The 20,175-nt window shown below is 34.9% G+C and overlaps 1 protein-coding gene across 1 annotated transcript in view; it reads right to left on the bottom strand.

Moving 5' to 3' along the window:
• The window catches only part of LOC145668501 (juvenile hormone esterase-like), a 71,544-nt gene that overhangs the window by 6,749 nt on the left and 44,620 nt on the right, over positions 1-20,175 (bottom strand). The window contains exons 5-8 of the mRNA XM_081736460.1: positions 16,116-16,303; positions 15,133-15,307; positions 12,670-12,848; positions 2,560-2,710 (exon numbers count right to left, since the gene is read on the bottom strand). Of these exons, the coding sequence (XP_081592586.1) occupies positions 2,560-2,710; positions 12,670-12,848; positions 15,133-15,307; positions 16,116-16,303 (693 nt within the window). The remainder of the gene's footprint in view (positions 1-2,559; positions 2,711-12,669; positions 12,849-15,132; positions 15,308-16,115; positions 16,304-20,175) is intronic.

The following is a 20,175-nucleotide window of genomic DNA, read 5'->3' on the forward strand; positions in this document are numbered from 1 at the left end:
AAACAGGTCTGGAACTCCTCATCGGAAAGTATTACGAGAGCAGCCATCGCGTTGCACTAGATCTATTCCCGGGTGCGAAAGCTAGTTTCTTTGATTTTGGAAAGAGCCAAAAGTCTCACGAGGTTATACCTAGCTTGACGAAACATCGAAATTTAGTGCTGTGGTGAAAAGAACAACCACTTGAGTTGCATGAATTGAATCATTATCCTGATGCAGTATTAAGGGCTTTGGAGTCTAGAGAACAAGAGCGTGACACAGACGACGGGAAATGTCTGAAGAGAAGTTCTTTCTTCGTACCTTTACGTCTTTGCCTATACGTACTCATGTTGCATATTGCCTCGGCAATCAAAGAACATTGACAATCAACATTAGTTTGATTTTATCATTCTTCTCTGGTCTTCGCGAGCTTTATCAGGCCTTGATGAGGTTGGATGTATCAATGGAGTCGATTGTGACTTCATTCTCGAGTCCTATCTGTACATCTATGTCTTTACCATTTTAGTCGAGCCGAGATCATAAAAGAGACCCAACATAATCAATCTTCTCTAATAAAAGATGCAAATGAAAGTAACACCATCTGCAGGCTAAAACATCACGGACCCCTCTTCCATGACGCAAAATTTGACCAACCTACGCAATGTAGTTTTTCCAAAAATAAAGGTCAGATAGTTTTCCGAGAGGCCTCATATATTCATGAATCACATGTGAAATGTTGGTAAGGTTTGCTTAAATTACTTGCCATTGCCATCGAGCACCGGAACTGTACATTTTAAACCCGTTCTACAGTATGTAAGAAAAGTGAAATTTAATGTCAAATTACTTTACCTTACTAAGTTAGCCAGGACAGAATTTAATTTTCTTTCTTGGTTTTGGAGTAAATATTTTAAATATTTAATATACAGTTTATATACTGAGTGATTTTTAACTTGAGACTGCCAAATATCTAGAGAAACTATCATCGGATGGAAAAAATGTTCGAAATAAAATGTTAACATTTTGTAGGGGGGAAAATTTGTCTGTGATAAAATTAGCCTACCATCGCCCAACTAAACTTTAACTGGGGCTCCTACTTTTTATTGTAGATTTAGATTTTACGGGAAAAATTAGTAAATTTTATTCAAAACAGTTTTCTCGATTCGTGATAGATAGCGTTGTAATCCGCAAAAATTAGTTTCACGAGCAAGCTTCTTTAATTGGAAGCCGGAACGCTTAATTGCAAAATAAATCTGCGATAAACAGTATCAAATCTTCTGTATTAAACGTTTTGTCGACTCGTGACAGGTGGCGTGGAAGATTGCTCTGCAGTCAGTGTGAATTCAGATCATGTAAATTTGGCCTGTGCATTAAGGTGTATTCTGCTACGATAATTGTAGTTGTATATCAAGCATTTTATCAACTGCGTATCTCTGTGGTCCATGCCTGCAATACCTTAAAGGCTATCCGGTATCTTTTTTTACAATTTGAAACTCATTTCTTTCATTGAGAAAGATGTCAATGTAATTGTCAATACACAGTCTGAGGACGGATGATATCTACTCCGCACTCTGAGCTTCAGAACTATCAAAATGTTCAAAATAATAATCAGGTCTGGGATTGGACGGAGCAAAGCTGGTGTAGTTCATTTCGATAGTCACGAAACCACACCTCAACAGTTCAAGTAGTGTGAATTGGTGCTTTGTCATCCTGGAAAATTCTGTCATTGGCTGGTAATCTTCTAAAATATCCACACAATCATTGGCAGCAATGCGACCTTTGAGCTTAATCACGTGACCCACGGAATAACAAGAAATTGCGACCCACAGATCACAGAATTGCTTCCGTGCTTCACGATATATAATAGACATCTCGGAGCCAAAACATCTTTTTACGTGCGTTATACATAAACACGGCCTGCTGATGGAAGTACGGTAAAAAAAAAAAAGGAATCATTGGACCATATTATGGTTTCCAGTCCATTTTCTCAGCACCATTTTCTTAGTGCTAAAGCGTTGATGAAATGATAATCGGCTTTGAAAGTGCAACCCGGACGTGAGGGTTCAGTTTAAGCAATTCAGACTGTGAATGTCAGAATAGGTTATTCTAGGAATTGATTGAGCTATGGAGTCACATATGCCGCATTCGCTCTCTCTACGGTCCTTGGTGACATCCGCTTGAATGTTCATCGATTCCTGTCACTGTGACTACTCTTCCGTCCACAATTATTTCTTGCTGATATCGTTCTGCCATAAACCGTCATCAATTTGAATGCTGCTGCTCACGATCTACCTAACACATTGGCCATCTTAGATACATGTGTCAATTAACTGTGCATCCACAATTTGATTTCTTTGAAACTCAGAGATATCTTCCATTTTTCATCAACATTGTCTGCTCGCCCAACAGACACCTGAGTTCTGCCTCGCTTGGCGAACTGAAAATAATCATCTCAATCTACTAACAATGGGGATGCGCTCCATTCGCATCATCAGTGTTACCATCACATGTCTTACGTGTTGCAAAAAGAAGATGTTTCCATTATTTCAATAATCATTAGTATTTATTATCATTTACAGCAAATACCTTTGGGAGAGTTTTCGCCTAGAAGTCTTGGTCCATATCCATATTTAGTCTCCACAGAAAATTGGTACAGGTATAGAGGAGATGAACCGAACTGAAGATGAAGTATTGCTGAAGCAAATAATGAAGCTACGAACATACCATCTGATATCATCTGTAAATACAAAGAAGAGGATTGTTTTTCTTTCAGAGAAATAAACTTAAATAGTAAAATAATGTGTATATAATATTTACCTAAATTAAACATTATATTTTTTTATGAACCATCATTCTAAATTTCAGAATTTGAATTGATATGTTATCTAAAAGTACCTTCATTTTTCTGCACTCTTTAGTGTAACGAAGTGAATTTGAAATATATCTTATTATGTACAGGCAAATAAATAAATATTCTCCAAGTAATGTAATAAGTAGAAAGGTGTCGGTTAAGATGGATTATAAAAATTAGTCACTCTACTCATAGCCATATACTAATTGTATGTAGTACACTTGAAATACATTATCTACAAATGAAAATATAGCTTAATGGGGAGGTCTCTCTCTGTAAAGAAACAAAAGTATCACTTGGGGATGTATAAGCGCGTATTGCAAATACTGCACAAGTGGTAATTATCTTTCCAAGCACATTTCGTCTCCCTGTTAGAATCCCTTAATTTGCAAAATGACTGTACTAATAGTAAAGCCAACTTATTAAAAATATGCAACATTATTATTCAATATTGAAAATTTAGATAGAACTCACCTACCTTGACGGTTAATGAATTTTTTGGAGCCGTATACATCCTGAGGACACTAGTTTCTGTTCGAAATGTCCCTGTACCTTCTGAATCAATTAACATTTGTTGTCAGATTGCAGAAGATATTTTACGTCAAGTGTGACAAAATGAAAATAATTCCTGTCCGTTACAAAGAGGTTACTATAATTCTGAGGGAAAGGGAAGGCTGTACATGTCCGTATTTGAGAACGTCCATAAAAGGGATGATTTTGTCCTGTAATATCCGGGACAAAAAATATGTCCATATTATAGAGGTTTCTAGGAAGAGATAGACTATTTCACTGTATTACCAGTAAAAGTTTTTGAAATCTGTGCAAAGCCAAACAAATTAATGCCCAATAAAATTATTTAATATTGAAACTTCCATAACTATAATACACACAACACGTATAACTGTATACAGAATATTCGGATGTTCAGAAACAACACACACACACACACAAAAAAAAATCTTTGGGAAATGAATTCTCACATAAAAACATGGGAAAAAAATATGTATCAACATGAATGCACAAATGCGTGATTGTGGAGCTATAGGCAGCCGAAAGTAGGTCGGAACGATAAAATGAAGGATCGTAACTCGAGAACGAAGTGTCGAATCAAGGTCGGGCACATGAAGATAGGGATTATTTCGAGTTTAGATTCCATTCATGCCGTGATTCTCAAACTTTTTTGGCTGACGACACACTTAATTGAACGCCAAGGAAGTCGTAGCACATTGGCAGGTTTTTAAATTAATAACAATTTAGATTATAATAGTGTAAGACAATTCATTTCCATAAAATAGAGGATGTATATAGTACTGAATATTCTTACTGCCTTTGGAAGCGTTGACTGGTACACTTCAGAGTTGAAAAAAGTTTTTTTTTTTAAAAAAAAAGAGAAAAAGAACAAAACATGTGTTTAAAACATGAAAAAAGATGTTCAAAATGTTTTAATAAGCACACAAAAAAAAACATGTTTTAAACATTTTGAACAGTTTAAAACATGATTTGAAACATATATTTAAAAATCATGTAATAACTCATTTCTTAAAATTTTTTTGCTCTTTACTTGCAACCGGTATTACAGATTCATTATGAATATACCGTTTAGTGCAACAGTGATAACAGAAATAAAATCGTTTCACTAAAAAATGGCTTTTATATAGTTTTTTTAAAATGAATTTTTGTTGCCCATATAATTCAAGATGATTTTCTAAAAATAATAATTTAATATTTTTGTTGTCCATTAGTGATAATACACCTTAATATACCATATTTCGTTTTTGTAGCACCAGCAGTTTTGGAAATTACTTTTGAGTGCCCATATCAGGTTCAAAATGCTGACTTTCTATTACCGTAAGCTATTACTGACAACACTTTTTTTATTTACCTAATTTCATTTGTGTAGCACCAGTGGTTTGCAAAATGACTTTCGAATGACCATTGGATTTAACATGGCATTGTTTGCGGCATTTGACTCAAATAATTATACTGTTATCGGAATTAAACATACGTGTGCATAATTTTTACTCAGTTGATCACCTGGAGGCGGGTGTAATTTTAGTTGCAAAATTTGGTTGCTACTTTGGAACATTAATGCTAATATAATTATTTTAAAGTAATACATTCTCGAAAAGTAATATTTAAAGCACACTTCATGTTGTGCTAACTTTAGAATATTTTCTGCAAACCGATGTATTGGTTGTTTTTTAAGTCAATAATTGTATTGAAGAAAAGTAATATTTGGGGCATTCAGAGCACAATGGATCCAAGTCCATTTTTAACAAGGTTCAGTTTTGCTCAGCAAATGAATTCTATTTCAGAACTTAATATCTTCGCAGCCAAGAGTTCAAAATAAATGAAACTAAAACCACCTGAAACAGCGTGGACTAGTTTCATGACAGCCGCTAGACAGGGTGTCAATGGGGTGCAGGATGGCAGCCGTCCCCACCCTACCTTGCATTTCAGATTTTGAGGGTAGTAAGGAACTTTTGGAAATCTTTTGATAAGCAAAGTCCAACAGAACAAGCTTGAGGTCCTTACACCAAATAAATACGGATGACATAGAGATGATGAAAACTAGAAAGTTGCTTAGGCCCAATTTCCAGAATTTTAAGCAGATCCGAAACTCGAAAGCAGAGCCACCTTTGGAATCCTTGTTCTACAAAATAGAAAAAAATACAAAAGAACAATATAGCCCTGTACCTCCTTACTGCTAATGGAAATGGATTGGAAACAATGATAACTAATCAAAATCCGTATTTATTCGATGTAAGAACTCAAATTTGTTCCATTGGACTTTGCTTAGCAAAACGTTTCTAAATCTGCATTATTGCCCCCAAACTCTAAAATTCAGAGTAGGAGGCGGATGGCCTCTAAAAGGACACCCTTCTTTAGCGGCAACCATATAAAACTCTAGATTGCACCTTATCACATAATTTTTCTTTCGTTTCGGATTCGTGGTTGCTGAGATATTACGTTTTCCGTCGGTGCATTCTTTTTTACACACCCTGCATTTATTTAACGTAATTATGCATCATTGACCATGGCATTCGGAGCTTGACTTGTTAATCTTTCCCACGCTGCAGCCAGGGTTGTTTTGTTTAAAACAAAATGTTTAAAACAAAAGATTAAAACTTGTTTTAAACAATTGATTTTGTTTAAAACAAATTTTGTATACGTTATAGAAAGTTTGTTTTAAACACGTGTATCTTTTAAGACTTGTTTTAAATATATTTTTATTTTATTTTATTTTTGCAAAAATTTCTGCCAGAGAAAGAAAATTGTCAAAAGTGCTCCCCATTCAAAAGACTATTTTCTTTCCATGCGAATGTTTTGATTTATCGTGGCTACAGAGGTCAATATAGTGACCTACAATTTATTTTCTCTCTTTTTCCCCTTATTTTTAACGTATATTGTATTGTTTAAATGATTATCAGTTATCTTGTGAGAAAGTGTCGTAGTCAAAGGTTGGACTACTTGTAGAACTGATATAAAAAAAATAAATAAAATAATTATCATGGAAACAAATTTTTGTGTTGAATTCAGAAAACAAACAAAAGGCTATTTGCTAAATTGCGGTTCTGAAATTAAAATATCGCAGGCATTCGTTGATACAGTACATCTTGGTTCTCAGTCTCCAAACAACTTCGAATCGTTTAACATAAGCTTTACAGGAAGAAAAAAGAACGTCATTTGGAGCAAATTTATTAAAGTAACTCAAACTGCATCATATAAGAAAACGACTATACGAGTTCATTGCAAAACGTGTAAGAAAGAAATGGTTGGTTTAGTTCAAAGAATGAAGAATCATTTTGAAAAATGCAATGCTGTGAAGAAACTGGAAACCCAAACAAATGGTAAAAGTGTTGATGCGAAAATTGCTCCTGGTGACTCCAACGTCAGGGATAAGATGCAACGGGAAACTTCAAGTGAAAATTAATTTTGTATTAACAATATCTTTTTCATTATATTATGAAAATTTTATTTCGTCCCTCTTCCCCACTTCAGTTCTAAATTTTCTTGAAAACTTTACACCTTGGCATAGCTTGTATGAAGCGACCAGGCGAAAAGCGCAAGGTATGGCAGTCGCCTGCTTAACTAATCATTAAAGCATGATACTTATTGCAATATCAGTGCCGAACGTCAGTGTCTGGAATAATTTGATCTCAGTTTGTTCGTTTGTCTGTATGTATACACTACTCTACAGGGCGCAATGTTCGGTCTTTTTAAAATTAAATTTTGAAGGTAGAGGCATGAGACGTCGGAATTTGCTGTATAGATTTTGGCTGCGATCCGACGTAAAATTTCAAAATTAGTGATTCAGACCCCACTTTAAACAAAATGCTCTGTCTCATATAGCCTTGCTACTGATGCAAGACTAATCAATCAAACTAAACAAACTAATTTTATGCGTTTCGAACAAACTTGGATTGCAGGATAAATTTGGCTCCAACTCAGTTTTTATAAAATATTTTTAGATATGGGACGTTCAGAGCACAAAGGATCCAAGTCCATTTTCAAAAAGGTTCACTTTTGCTCAGTAAACGTAGTATCTTCGTAGCCAAGGGTACGAAATAAATGAAACAAAAAACACGTGAAAGGGTGTGAACTAGAGTTTCATAGGACAATCGCTAGACAAGGACCTTGATGGAATGGGAACGGAGGGCTAATTTCCCCCTCCTTACTCATAAATTTAATATATTAACTTTATATTGTGTACGCTGCAGCGTGGAAATGATTAACAAGTCAAGCTCCGAATGCCATAGTCAATGATGCATAATTACGTTAAATAAATGCGGGGTGTGTCCGAAAGAATACACCGACGGAAAACGTCATATTTTCGCAACTACAAATCCGAGATGAAAGAAGGAAAAACTACATGACAAGATGTAATCTAGAATTTTATATAAATGCCGCCAGAGTGAGGTCATCCGTCCCCTACCCGAAATTTCAGATTTTGGGGGTAGTAATGCAGATTTAGAAACCTTTGCTGAACAAAGTCCAAGATTAAAATTTTGAAGTCCTTACACCGAATAAATATGGATTTTGGTCAGTTATAATCCATTTCATTAGCCGTAAGGAGCTATAGGCCTATCTTGCTCTCTTGTATATTTTTTGACCCAAGGATTCCAAAGGTGACTCTACTTTCGCGTCTCGGGTCTGCTTAAAATTCTGGAAATTGGGTCTAAGCAACTTTCCAGTTTTCATCATCTCTATGTTTTCCGTATTTATTTGGTGTAAGGACCTCAAGTTTGTTCTGCTGGACTTTGCTTATCAAAAGATTTCTAAAACTGCCTTACTCCCCACAAAATCTGAAATCCAGAGTGGGGATGGGGGTGGTTGCCCTTCTGTGCCACAGACGCCCCTGCCTAGCGGCTGTAATATGAAACTAGCCCAAGCCCTTTCGCATGGTTTTAATTACATTTGTTTTGGATTCTTGATTGCGAAGATACGTTTTGAAATAGAATTCATTTGCTAAGCAAAACTGAACCTTGTTGAAAATGGATTTGAATCCATTGTGCTCTGAATGCCCCAAATATTACTTTTCTTCAATAAATTATTGACTCAAAAAACAACCAATTACATAGACTTGCAGAAAATATTCTAAGGTTAACACAACATGAAGTGTGCTTCAAACGTTACTTTTCGAAAATTTATTATTTTAAAATAAGTTTGTTAGCATCAGTGTTCTGAAATAGTAATCAAATTTTGCAACAAAAATCTCACCCACCTCCACAAAACACGAGCTTAGCCCCTAAAGGTATAACTAGACAACTTTCAGAAGCGGTAAATCTGAAATTACTAAAATAACCGCACAACCGTATCTCTGGTAAAATTCTAGCCTTAAAACATGTAACATAACTCCATTTGCATTTGAACTTTCGAATACCAATCAAAGATGTCCGCCATGATGCTTGATAGCATCATCTGATGTGTCAGACCACTTACAAGTTTCATTATTCTCCATCAACTGCAACCCGTTCTAAACACACAAGAGTGGTGAGGACTTTCATTCACCATGTATGTTGATAGATTGTGCTAAATCTCTATAGTAGATAGATTTTAAAATCTACCTAAAAAGCCTATTACAATCAAAAAAGTACTTACGAGAGTCACTGGCAAGAGGGTGTAATAAAATTGGGTCGTGATGTGAAATAAGTTGAGAATTACTAATATACACTAAAATATTCTGTACCCAACACAGTGTAATCTCAACGAGAATAAAATAAATGAAATATCGGTTGGAAGAGCAAAAAAGTCTTAATGAATACGTTATTACAAGATTCTGAAATATGTTTAAAATCATGTTTTAAACTGTTCAAAATATTTAAAAGATGATTTGTGTGTGTGTGTGTTTTAAAATAGGTTTTAAAAAATTTGAACACCTTTTTCATGTTTTGTACTTTTTTAAAAGAAAAACTGTATCTTTTCCAACCCTGGCTGCAGCGTACACAAAATAATGTTAATATCTTAAACTTATGAGCAGGGAGAAGGAAATTAGCCCTCCTGTTCCACCATTCCAGAAACTCCCTTGTCTAGCGCTGTCCCATGAATCTCTAGCCCACACCACACCCTTTCACGAGATTTTTGTTTCATTTATTTCGGACTCTTGACTACGAAGATACTACGTTTGCTTAGCAAAATTGAACCTTTTTGACAATGGACTTGGATTCCTTGTACTCTAAATACCCCGTATCTAAAAATGTGTTTTTAAAAAAAAATAAATAAATAAATAAAGTTGGAGCCAAATCTATCTTGGAACCTAAGTTTGTTCGAAACGCATAAAATTAGTTTGTTTGGTTTGATTGATTACAGTTTTGCATCAGTAGCAAAGCTATACAAGACAGGGCTTATAGTTTAAAGTGGAATCCGAACCACTAATTTTGAAATTTTACGTCGGATCACAGTCAAAATCTATACAACAAATTTCGAAATTCTCGTGCCTCTACCCTCAACATTTTATGTTAAAAGACCGAAAATCCCTCCTTGTAGCGTGGTATTTACATACAAATAGGTGAACAAATATAGATCAAGTCGTTCCAGCAGCCTCACTGACATTCAGCGATGATGTGACGCTTTAAAGGATAGTTACGTGGGTGACTGTCATACTTTGCGCTTTCTCGCTTGATCTCTCGAATACAAGCTATGCCAGGGTGTAAAGTTTTTAAGAAAATTTAGAACGGAGATGTGGGAGGGGGAAGAAGTAAAAATTTTATAATATAATGAAAAAGAAATTGATGATACAAAATTAAGTCTTATATGAAGTTCCCGGTTGCATCTCAACTACGTCACTGACGTTAGAATCATCAGAAGCAATTTTTAGATCAGCACTTCTACCATCTGTTTGGGTTTCCATTTTTTTTACAGCATTGCATTTTTCATAATGATTGTTCATTCTTCTTCGAACAAAACCAACCATTTCTTTCTTACACGTTTTGCAACAAGCTCGTATTGTCGTTTTCTTATCTGATGGAATTTGAGTTACTTTAAGAAATTTGCTGCAAATGATGTCCGTTTTTCTTCCCATAAAACTCACGTTAAACGATTCCAAGTTGTATGGAAACCGAGAACCAACATGTACTGTCTCAACGAAAGCCTGCGATATTTTTATTTCAGAACCGGAATTTAGCAAATAACCCTTTGTTTCTTTTATAATACAACACAAAAACTTGTTTCCAAGATCATTTATTTATTTTTTAACATCATTTCTACAAGTAGTCCAACTTTCGATTACGACACTTTCTCGCAAGTTAACTGATAAGCATTTAAACAATACAATAAATGCTGAAAATAAGGCGAAAAAGAGAAAATAAATTGTAGATCACCACATTGACCTGCTGTAGCCACGAGAAGTCAAAATATTCACTCGGAAGAAAGCAGGCTTCTGAATGGGGAGCACGTTTTGACTGTGTTCTTTCCCCGGCAGGTACAAAAATAAAATAAAAATAAACATATGTTTAACAAAAGCCTTTAAAAATACATGTGTTTAAAACAAAATGTTTTAAACGTATATAAAATTTGTTTTAAACAAAACAACCCTGGTACACTCTATCTCAAAATTGATATTAACTTATTATTAAAGGGATAATGATTTTTAAATTCTAAAATTTAGCGACACACCCTATGGGACTGCGAGACACATCAGTGAGTCGCGACACAAGGTTAGAAACAACTCATTAATATACCAGTGGATGTGGAACAAGGCGCAGTGATAGCATTAGCCTCAAAGTATAGAAAGAGATAGGCCTACATGAAGCCTTCTACAAAAATGACACATCTGAAACTGAAAGCTGTCTTACGTCCAATATCCGCTACCACATTAATGGAATCTAACCAATTGCTCCAACAAATTTTTGATGAACTACAGCTCCGTTATGCATTTGTGTTTTCATGTTAGTCTACGCTTTAGACTTTCAAACTGTGTTATGCAAGATTGTAAATAAGTTAGCTCATCTCAGTACTCTCGTTTTTGGTGAGTTTTATCATTATCTAGCACGTTTTGAAAAAAAAAATTAGCGTGATTTGAGTTAAGCTCGAAACATATGGGAGTTGAGCGTAAAATCACAGTCAACTTCACACCCAATTGTTGGTATAGTTATTTTCACAAGAGGTAATGGTCATTTGTAGATTTGCTGTTGTCCGATCTCTGAAATTAGACTTGGAATACTAACAATGCCAGTCATTTGCGGATAGGGAGGCTAGCACTAGATATAGTTCACAGCGAATGAGAGTGTACTTATGTTCCGGTGATATTATTTAGTTAGCGGAAATTATAAGTTATTTATGTTTGTGGAAAATTATAAGATTGCAATTATGTCCGAATCCAAGGCGGAAAAAATATCTTAATTTAAAAATTACTCTGTTTTCGAGAAACTTCTGTGTAATATAATGTGCCGCAATTGAAAGATTTTTCAGCTACGCTAAATATGTCTTGTCGCTATCGCGCACTAGGCTACTTGAAAACCATTTTGATTTATTGATATTGAGTATACCGTCTCTTTCAGCAGTGAAGCTATATTGAGACGTGGACCTACATCTTAACATAGGATTCGAACGAAATGAACTTCCAGGAAAAATCAAATCTCAATGCTCCACTCTAATTTCTACCACCTTTATGATCGCATTGAGAATGAAATTGAATTTAAGTGGAATCAGGAGTATCACTATGCATATCAGGATTACCGAAAACTATAGATTAAACACTAATATCGGTGGTTTTCTATTATTTTTACAGAAGGTAATACAAACTACAAGAGGAATTTTGAAATCGATTCAGTTTCTTTTATTATTATTAAAAGATTCAATCTGGTTCTGGTCTGTTAAAAGTAGAGATTTTGTATGTCTCTACTAGGACCGGAAGTAGCAGAAATTTACTACTTAATAGGTTTCATCTCACACTATCCCTCCATTGCAGCCGGAAATTATAAATATATTTCAATATTGAATTCCCATAGCTTGGGAATTTACAATAGTTTCGCAACTGTGAAACGAAACTCATTTTTTTCATGTTTGTATTCATTTCCCAAACATTTTTGGTGTTGTTTCCGAACATCCTATATACAGTATATTATGTTCTTAAAATTAATTTTACACTATAATGATACTATATTATAATATACTGACATTTTGATGTTTCGTGGGAATTCAAATTTGGGGATTTTATTATGATATTGCTACAAACCTTTAATAGTAAGTTTACCTCAGTGCAGTACAGTAGAATATTATATATAAATACGAACTCATGTTTAAAATTCTAATTACATATTACGATAATTAAACAACCATATCCTTACAACACATTCCCCGCCATTGGCGCACCCACAAAATCTCTTACTCTTACCCTAACTCACTTGAGCATATTCGTTAGCAGTTTCCATACTAATTCTCTTCTGTCCAAAATAGTAATATCTTAGCAGTTGAGTTACATAAAAGGATTTTGATGAATTCGAGTCGTAATATAGATGACCTGGTGCTAAAGCTGTAAAGTTCTCATCCAGTTCTTTAATTGCTTGTGTGTTCAGGAGCATTACTGGAAATGTTAAGAATTATTTGCTCAATTTTTTATTATTGTATTATGATCCAGGAGATAATAATTTTAGTTGATTCTTAAAATTATGAAAATATGCACTTAAAACAAGAAAGAGTACCGTGTTAAAGAAATATGTCATCTTATAGTCTTTTCGTGGAGATATGTTATCTTGTAACCTATATCCTTTCCTCTGTCTTCTTTATTAGTTTTGAACATGCACTGAAATAGTTCATCTAATTAACACATTTAATTTCTACACATTTAAGTTCATTAGTTCTTGATATAATCTATTTGAGTTGAATAACAGAAATCGAACGGCAAAGAGGATGTTAAGGAGAAAATGACAAATGTAGGCTATTATAAATTTAATTAATACTTAAAATTTTTGTATAATATTTTGCAATTACTGCTTTGAATGTATTAATTATGACAAGTAAACAACAATAGTTATATGAAATATTAATGCTTTAGTTGCAACTATTATTTATTATTATTATTCATTAAATATTAATGCTTTACATTTCCATATGATATAGTGTACTTTGTGCTCTGATTGTATTAATTATAATATGTACGTATACTAACAACATGTAAATAAAAAAAAAACTTTATGAAGAAATTTTGGTTCACGTACATTTACCTTTACAAAAGTTTTAGTTAGTAATGCTGTTCTTATATCTAATAGTATTTTTTTAATAATGTAAGGCAAAACGTCGTACAATCTCGTATGTTGTACAAATTTCTGAAGACTTAGCAAGTTGTTACCGAATTTAAAAGATATATACACAATAGTATAATCTGCTCTAACTTTTTGAAGTACAGGTTAGAATTGATGTTCGACAGTCCAGCTCTGATCGGAAATTATCCCTTTATAATTCTACCAGACGTAGAGAATTATCTTATGTTCGAGCGTTTGTGTTTGGCGACAGGTTATGACATCTGGTCTGTGTTTTACCTATTCATGTTACGATTTCGGAAACGTATGAACTTTTATCGCCCTTTTCTTGAAACTCAGACCACGTGGGTTTTCTAAGAGATTCTTGCACGCACCCATTCGCCTCTGTACTCTAACTGGAAATAATTCAGCTGCTCCAAATGCTTTGTCGATATCGAGATGATAAATCACATCGAACTATGAGAAACCGAGCTTCCCTGATATCGTCCGAGCTAGTTGTCGGATGTTCCTCTATGGTCTCGCGCATGTTCTTGGAATTTACAGGAGTCGGCCTATCTTACTTCGGCTAATCAGTATTGCTCTTACAACTCTTATTTTTTTTTTCTGTGACAATTTTTCAACTTTTGTCCAACAAGTATTTTGGGTTACTTCCGTGCTGTTATGACGCAATTCGAAGTCGTATGCCAAAAATTCTCGAATCAAACTTACTTTGCACACTTCAATTTTGCGGCTGTCAAACCACACACGGAACTTCACAAATTTTCAGAGCAAAATCTACCACTATCATGTTTCAAGTCCGTCAGTAACCAATTGAATTCACTCTAAACATATTTCTTGAACGTGCTAAAAGACCTTCCTAATCTAGTGGTTAGCGTGTGTTATTGTGGGTTCGAGTTTCAGTATGGGAACACAAATGTTTAATTTCACAATTATGCACTTTAACTAATCATCCGTCTGTTTCACTTTAGCCTAAAGGGTATAACCGTTTGACGTTAAACTAAAATTTAAGAAACATGAAAAGTTTAACGTTAGAGCTTGCTTGTTTCTAAAATTGATGTATGAATTCACTTTTTTCTGATATTGTGTTAAATATCGAACAAATATTTATGGTTATCATATTTAAATGTAGCGTGTCAGAAAGGAAACTAGAAATCAATGATGTTTAAAGAATAATTTGTAAGACTAACATATGTTCGACTAAATGGACAAAATGTTTTATTTCTGGCTAAATCATAATTGCTATCACCTTCGGTGCAGAAGAAACGGGTTCGACAAGCAACTTGAAATAAAGTTATTTGAATCAGACATCTCATATGGCTCTGGAGCTGAAAATGGACATACTATACTCTAAACCAACTAAACTATAATTCAATGAACAAGTTATAACTGTCACTTCTGCCATTTACCTTATTGAGATGAAACTGCTGACTGCATAATTGAGTTAAAATCCAATAAATAGCACATTATAAATAAATAATATTACATAGTCATGTACTTTTTGTGACCAAGCTGTACTCCATATTTTCCGCCGCCTCTGCAGATTATCAATACAAAAGTATTTAAAAATTGCAAATAATACTGATTGCAAATTCGTATTACAACACTTACATGCTGCAAACCCAATTCCTTCTTGTGAATTGATTCCAGTTAACCAAGGCACTTTATTATACCTTCCACTTCTAAGTATATCAGCTGGGTGCTCCGCTATAACTGGAAAAGGATTAAAATCTCCTACTTTTTCAACTACTGGTACAAACGGAAATTTTATATCTTGTGACCATTCCTACAAAAGAATTCATTTTATTATTTTCACTAACGGTATGTACTGTACCAAAGAATAATAGAATGTCTATAAGAAACAATTACAGGAATTGATTTGCCTTGTTAAGTTCTCTTTACCACTGACACAACTGTGGATGTCTTACAGTTATCGCTCTGAAGTTATGTTTTGATTATTGATTTCTAGTCTACAATTCATACTTTGATCTAAAACTATTGAAAAACGATAGAATTGAATAGATTGTACAAACATTACTCTGGTTATTGGATGAAAGACAGGAAACTGGGCTTAACCAAAACAATGTTTGCATCATCCTTCTTTTTGTAGTAACTTTGATACAATGCCACGTACTAAATTATCTATAGTAAGTTTCCTTATAGCAGAAAAAGTTGTCCTTCATTCATTTTCTAGCAAATCCTTATTTCACCGCACTACTTAACGTTCAACAAGTTTCTCAAGTCCAAATGTTAACTTTGATGGCTGATGACTCCAGAAACAAATATCGGTACACCGTAATATTTTCTATGTACTAAGCTCAATGAGTTTAACCACCACATCAAATTTGTTCAAGAGAGGATCGCTTCTAAATATCAATTACTGATTATCATTATTTCTGAAAATTTAAAGCTCAGATTAAGCTTTCTGAACTTAATCAAATTTAAAATGTTAGTAGACATTATTGAGCTTAATAGTTATATGAAATATTATGGGGTAGAGACCTTTGGTTCCTGAGTTATTAGTCATCAAAGTAAGTGTTAGAACTTAGCCAGGAAATAATAGTTTAACAGTTAAACTTAGACTTCTCTCTTACCTTTAATAGCGGATAAGCCTTAACTATTTCATCAGCTGGAACATTTTCTAAGCAATTTACAAGCTCCTCGGAGTTTGTGGACGTACAGTTGAGATTTTCTCCTAATTTGAACGCCAAAGAACGAGCTTCACTCATAACAAAAGGAGATAATGCTGTTCCACTCTGAGCTATAGCACGATGGAATAAACCTAATGAAAGAAGAAAAACACATACTGTCAGAACAATAGTATGGGGAAGGTAACAATTAAATCTTTTTATGTTATACTTATAGGATACCAGAGCACAAATGAAGTCATGAAGTCAAATAAAGCTACAAACTTATGACGAAAGCAGGGCCGTACCCAAGGGGGGGCATGGCCCCCTCATTATCTAATGATGTATTTCAAACGAGTAAAAAATTAAACGAAAAATGAAATTAGTTCTTCATTGATACTTTATTCGGTAGAAGTTTACAATAAAAACAGAAATGAACGGGTCCGGTTTACTTTTTTCTCTTTCTTATTTTTCTTGACGAATTCGCTTTACACAAGTTAGATAAAAAAAACATTGTGTTGCTAACAGTTTCTTTTAACATTTGGATTTAACCAAACATTCTGGTCAGTATTCCAATATTCTTGCTACCCTTTTTTAAAAAAAAAAAAAATCACGAAAGCATTTTATATGAAAGCAAACACCAAAAAAGAAATGGTATTAACGCTGAATGTTCTAATTATAAACCAAATACTAGTTGTTTGCCCTCTTTTTCTTGCAATACATTCGCTACAGAGCTATACCGATGAATAGCATAAGAAATTAACAGATTCTATTTTTCTCTCTACCTGTCCCAGACTAATAGAAGGCATTCCTAATTTCCCGGGAGTCTTTTCTTTTGAAATTTTAATTCCTTTATATTTTATTTTATAGGTATTTATGGGCATTACCGGCATCTACAGCCTGCAGGCCAGTAGTCAGGATTATTTCATTGGGAGGGTACAGCCTTTTAATGGGAGAGCTTACTAAAACCTTATATATATTAAAACATGTTAAACAATTTATGTTGATTTGTCACTTGGAGTGCCCGGCCCCCGTGGGAGCCCCGTAGCTACGGACCTGTACGCATGAGGGATGACGTCCCTCGCCATGCCTACTATTATGGGAAGGGGAAGGATGAAGGTAATGGCGAAGGAAAGAAGCAGCTTGGGATCCAACCCTGACATTTGTTTGGGGTGAGTGAGGAAAAAACAGAAAAAATCTCAATTGGAATTTCTGTCCAGAAAAAGTTGTTACACCTTTTCGACCGAGTGAATCCCTCGGGAATAGTACCTGGGACCACTCGCACCAAAGGCGAGAGCTTATGACAGCAGGTTGACAAACTACAATCGAAATTTAAAAGCGTCCCGACTGTTGGTTAGGACAATTGTCACATTTTTTGTAGTCTTTCTTAGCTAAAAAAATCAATTCTGATTGTATATATGTACTGCATGTTATTATACATTAGTCTGCTAATTTAAACATTTGTGATTATAGAAAAATCATAATAATAATTATTTTTGAACATTAAAAATCACGACACTTAAGTAGCAGATCTACTGTTAAACACAAAAGAAATTAGAAAGACCCCGGAAACGTCATTCATTTCTTGATTTCTGAAAATTCAATATCAATAATGGACTTTAATGTATAAATCCATGTTCTGTGGAGTAACGTTTGAAGATTAGGGAATTCTGTGAATCTGACCTTTAAATACCTAGATTTCGCGCTCGAAGAATTTAATAACTTTTATTTATTTTTAACAAACTGGTAGGGGAAGTGTGGTGGGGTTTTTGAGCTTCGTACTTCGGTATTGGAGTGGCTTTTGAACTGCACAATAGAGCGGAACGTCCGTCGGTGGCTCAATATATGCGACAAAGCTAGCTTGGGAGGTAGCAATAAATTAAGGAACAAACATGGTGCAGTCTTAAGGTCAGTAACCCTGTCATTTTTCGCGCTCCGAGGGTGTCTTTCCGGGAATGCGGCGTAGGATCGAAACTGCGTAGCATCGAAACTGCGTACGATCGAAAAATTCAGCTCAAAACCTGTTTCGATCCTACGCAGTTTCGATCGTACGCAGTTTCGACGCTACGCAGTTTCGGTCGTACGCAGTTTCGATCGTACGCAGTTTCGATGCTACGCAGTTGCCCTGAAATAATTTAAGTTTTAATCATGCGCTCAAAAAATATATATTTTTTTTCTCTCTCTTTAATTTGTTTAACCTGTGCAGCTATAAATTAGGGTTATATTCATGGACTCCACACGACCTAAACTGCGTAGGATCAAAACTGCGTACGGTCGAAACTGCGTAGCGTCGAAACTGCGTACGATCGAAACTGCGTAGGATCGAAACTGCGTACGGTCGAAACTGCGTAGCGTCGAAACTGCGTACGATCGAAACTGCGTACGGTCGAAACTGCGTAGCGTCGAAACTGCGTAGGATCGAAACTGCGTAGGATCCACACTGCAGGTAGGATGGACAAGTTACAGGTGTATGGATTGAGAATCAATTATGATTTGTAATGATGACTATGTCAGAAGTGTAATACTAACTTTGAAACAGCTTCGACGGAATATAATGTAAAATAGTTATGTAATATGAAGAATTTAAAGTAATGAAGAATATGATGTATAATGAATATTGAAGGATAAGAATAATAATAATGTTTAACGAATATTTCGATTGTAAAGATATTATTTCTAAAGGCTATCAGAAAGTTAGAGAAACAAAAGTCAGATAAAGATTCATATGCTGTTCTGTGTGTACTTGTCTGCGTAATATGAATGAAAATTTATATGATTTTATGTACAGCTTAACGACCTAATCACCAGTTATTCATATGTATGTCAACAACGTTACAATATTGTACTTCGCTTTGGGAGTTTCTCATTTGTACGCTGAACCTCAAATCGATTTATAATTGGAACACGTACCCGTGGGGGTAGGAGCATTTCAATGTATTCCGTTATATTTCACAAAAATATTTTTAACCGAAAAAGATTCGAAATTAAACTACTATTCAAATAGAGAATAAAATTACGAAAGTTTACAACTATTACTGGAAATCAATGCTGTCATCCATTTTGAACATTTTAAAAGAACATAGTTTCTAATGTATTGAAATTTCATTTCTTATGAATAGTTTGAAACGTTGTAAATAGTTGTAAAGAACCTGCAGAAAATTCGTCAAAATCCTCCTACAATGGGGAAGCCGTGTTAGACATGGAGTTAGTGGATGCAGATGGTGGCATTGAAAAAGTCCGGGTCTCCCGAGCACAGTGGTGATATCAGAAACCGGGCCCCAGCCATGAGGCTCCAGAAAAATGGGGTCCCGAAGTTTTGGACGCGGGTTCTTTCTATACGCCTATTAAACATGGAATTGTATGTGGGTGGTGAAGTTGGAAATGTTCGGGTCGTCTGAGCACAGTGTTAACGTCAGAAATTGGGCCCTTGTCTCAAAGGTCCAAAAATGGTGTCCCGAAATTTTGAGCTTGGCTTCATTATATTTTTCTTTTAAGCATGGAGTTATTGGATACATATTGTGGTGTTGGAAAGCTCCGGGACCTGAGACTCCAGAAATGAGATTCCAAAAGTTTGGGTTCAGGTCTCTTTTATTTGCCTATTTAACATGGTGTTGTACTATAGTGTTAGCGTTTGAAAGGTCGGGGTCGATTAACGAAAGCGGTAATGTCAGAAATTGGGCCCTGGCCTCGAAGCTCCAGAAAATGTGGTTCCGAAATGTTGGGCTTGAGTCCACTCTATTTCTCGTTTCAGCATGGAGTTGTTGCATACAGATGGTGATGTTGGAAAGATCCGATTCCCCTCAGCACAGTGGTGGTCAGGAACCGGGCCCTCAACATGGGGCCCTAGAAATGGAGTCCCAATGTTTTGGGCATGAGCCCCTTCTATACGCCTATTAAACATGAATTGTTGTACGAAGGTGAAAAACTTGTATCTTCGTAAAAAAAAAAAAAAAAAAAAAAAAAACTTGTATCTTCCGTATAATTATTAGATAATAATCTCAGCTCCTAAACACGTATAAAAGATACC

Source organism: Thermobia domestica, chromosome 13, assembly GCF_964235325.1.
Source record: "Thermobia domestica chromosome 13, izTheDome1.hap1.1, whole genome shotgun sequence".
Taxonomy (NCBI): Eukaryota; Metazoa; Arthropoda; class Insecta; order Zygentoma; family Lepismatidae; genus Thermobia; species Thermobia domestica.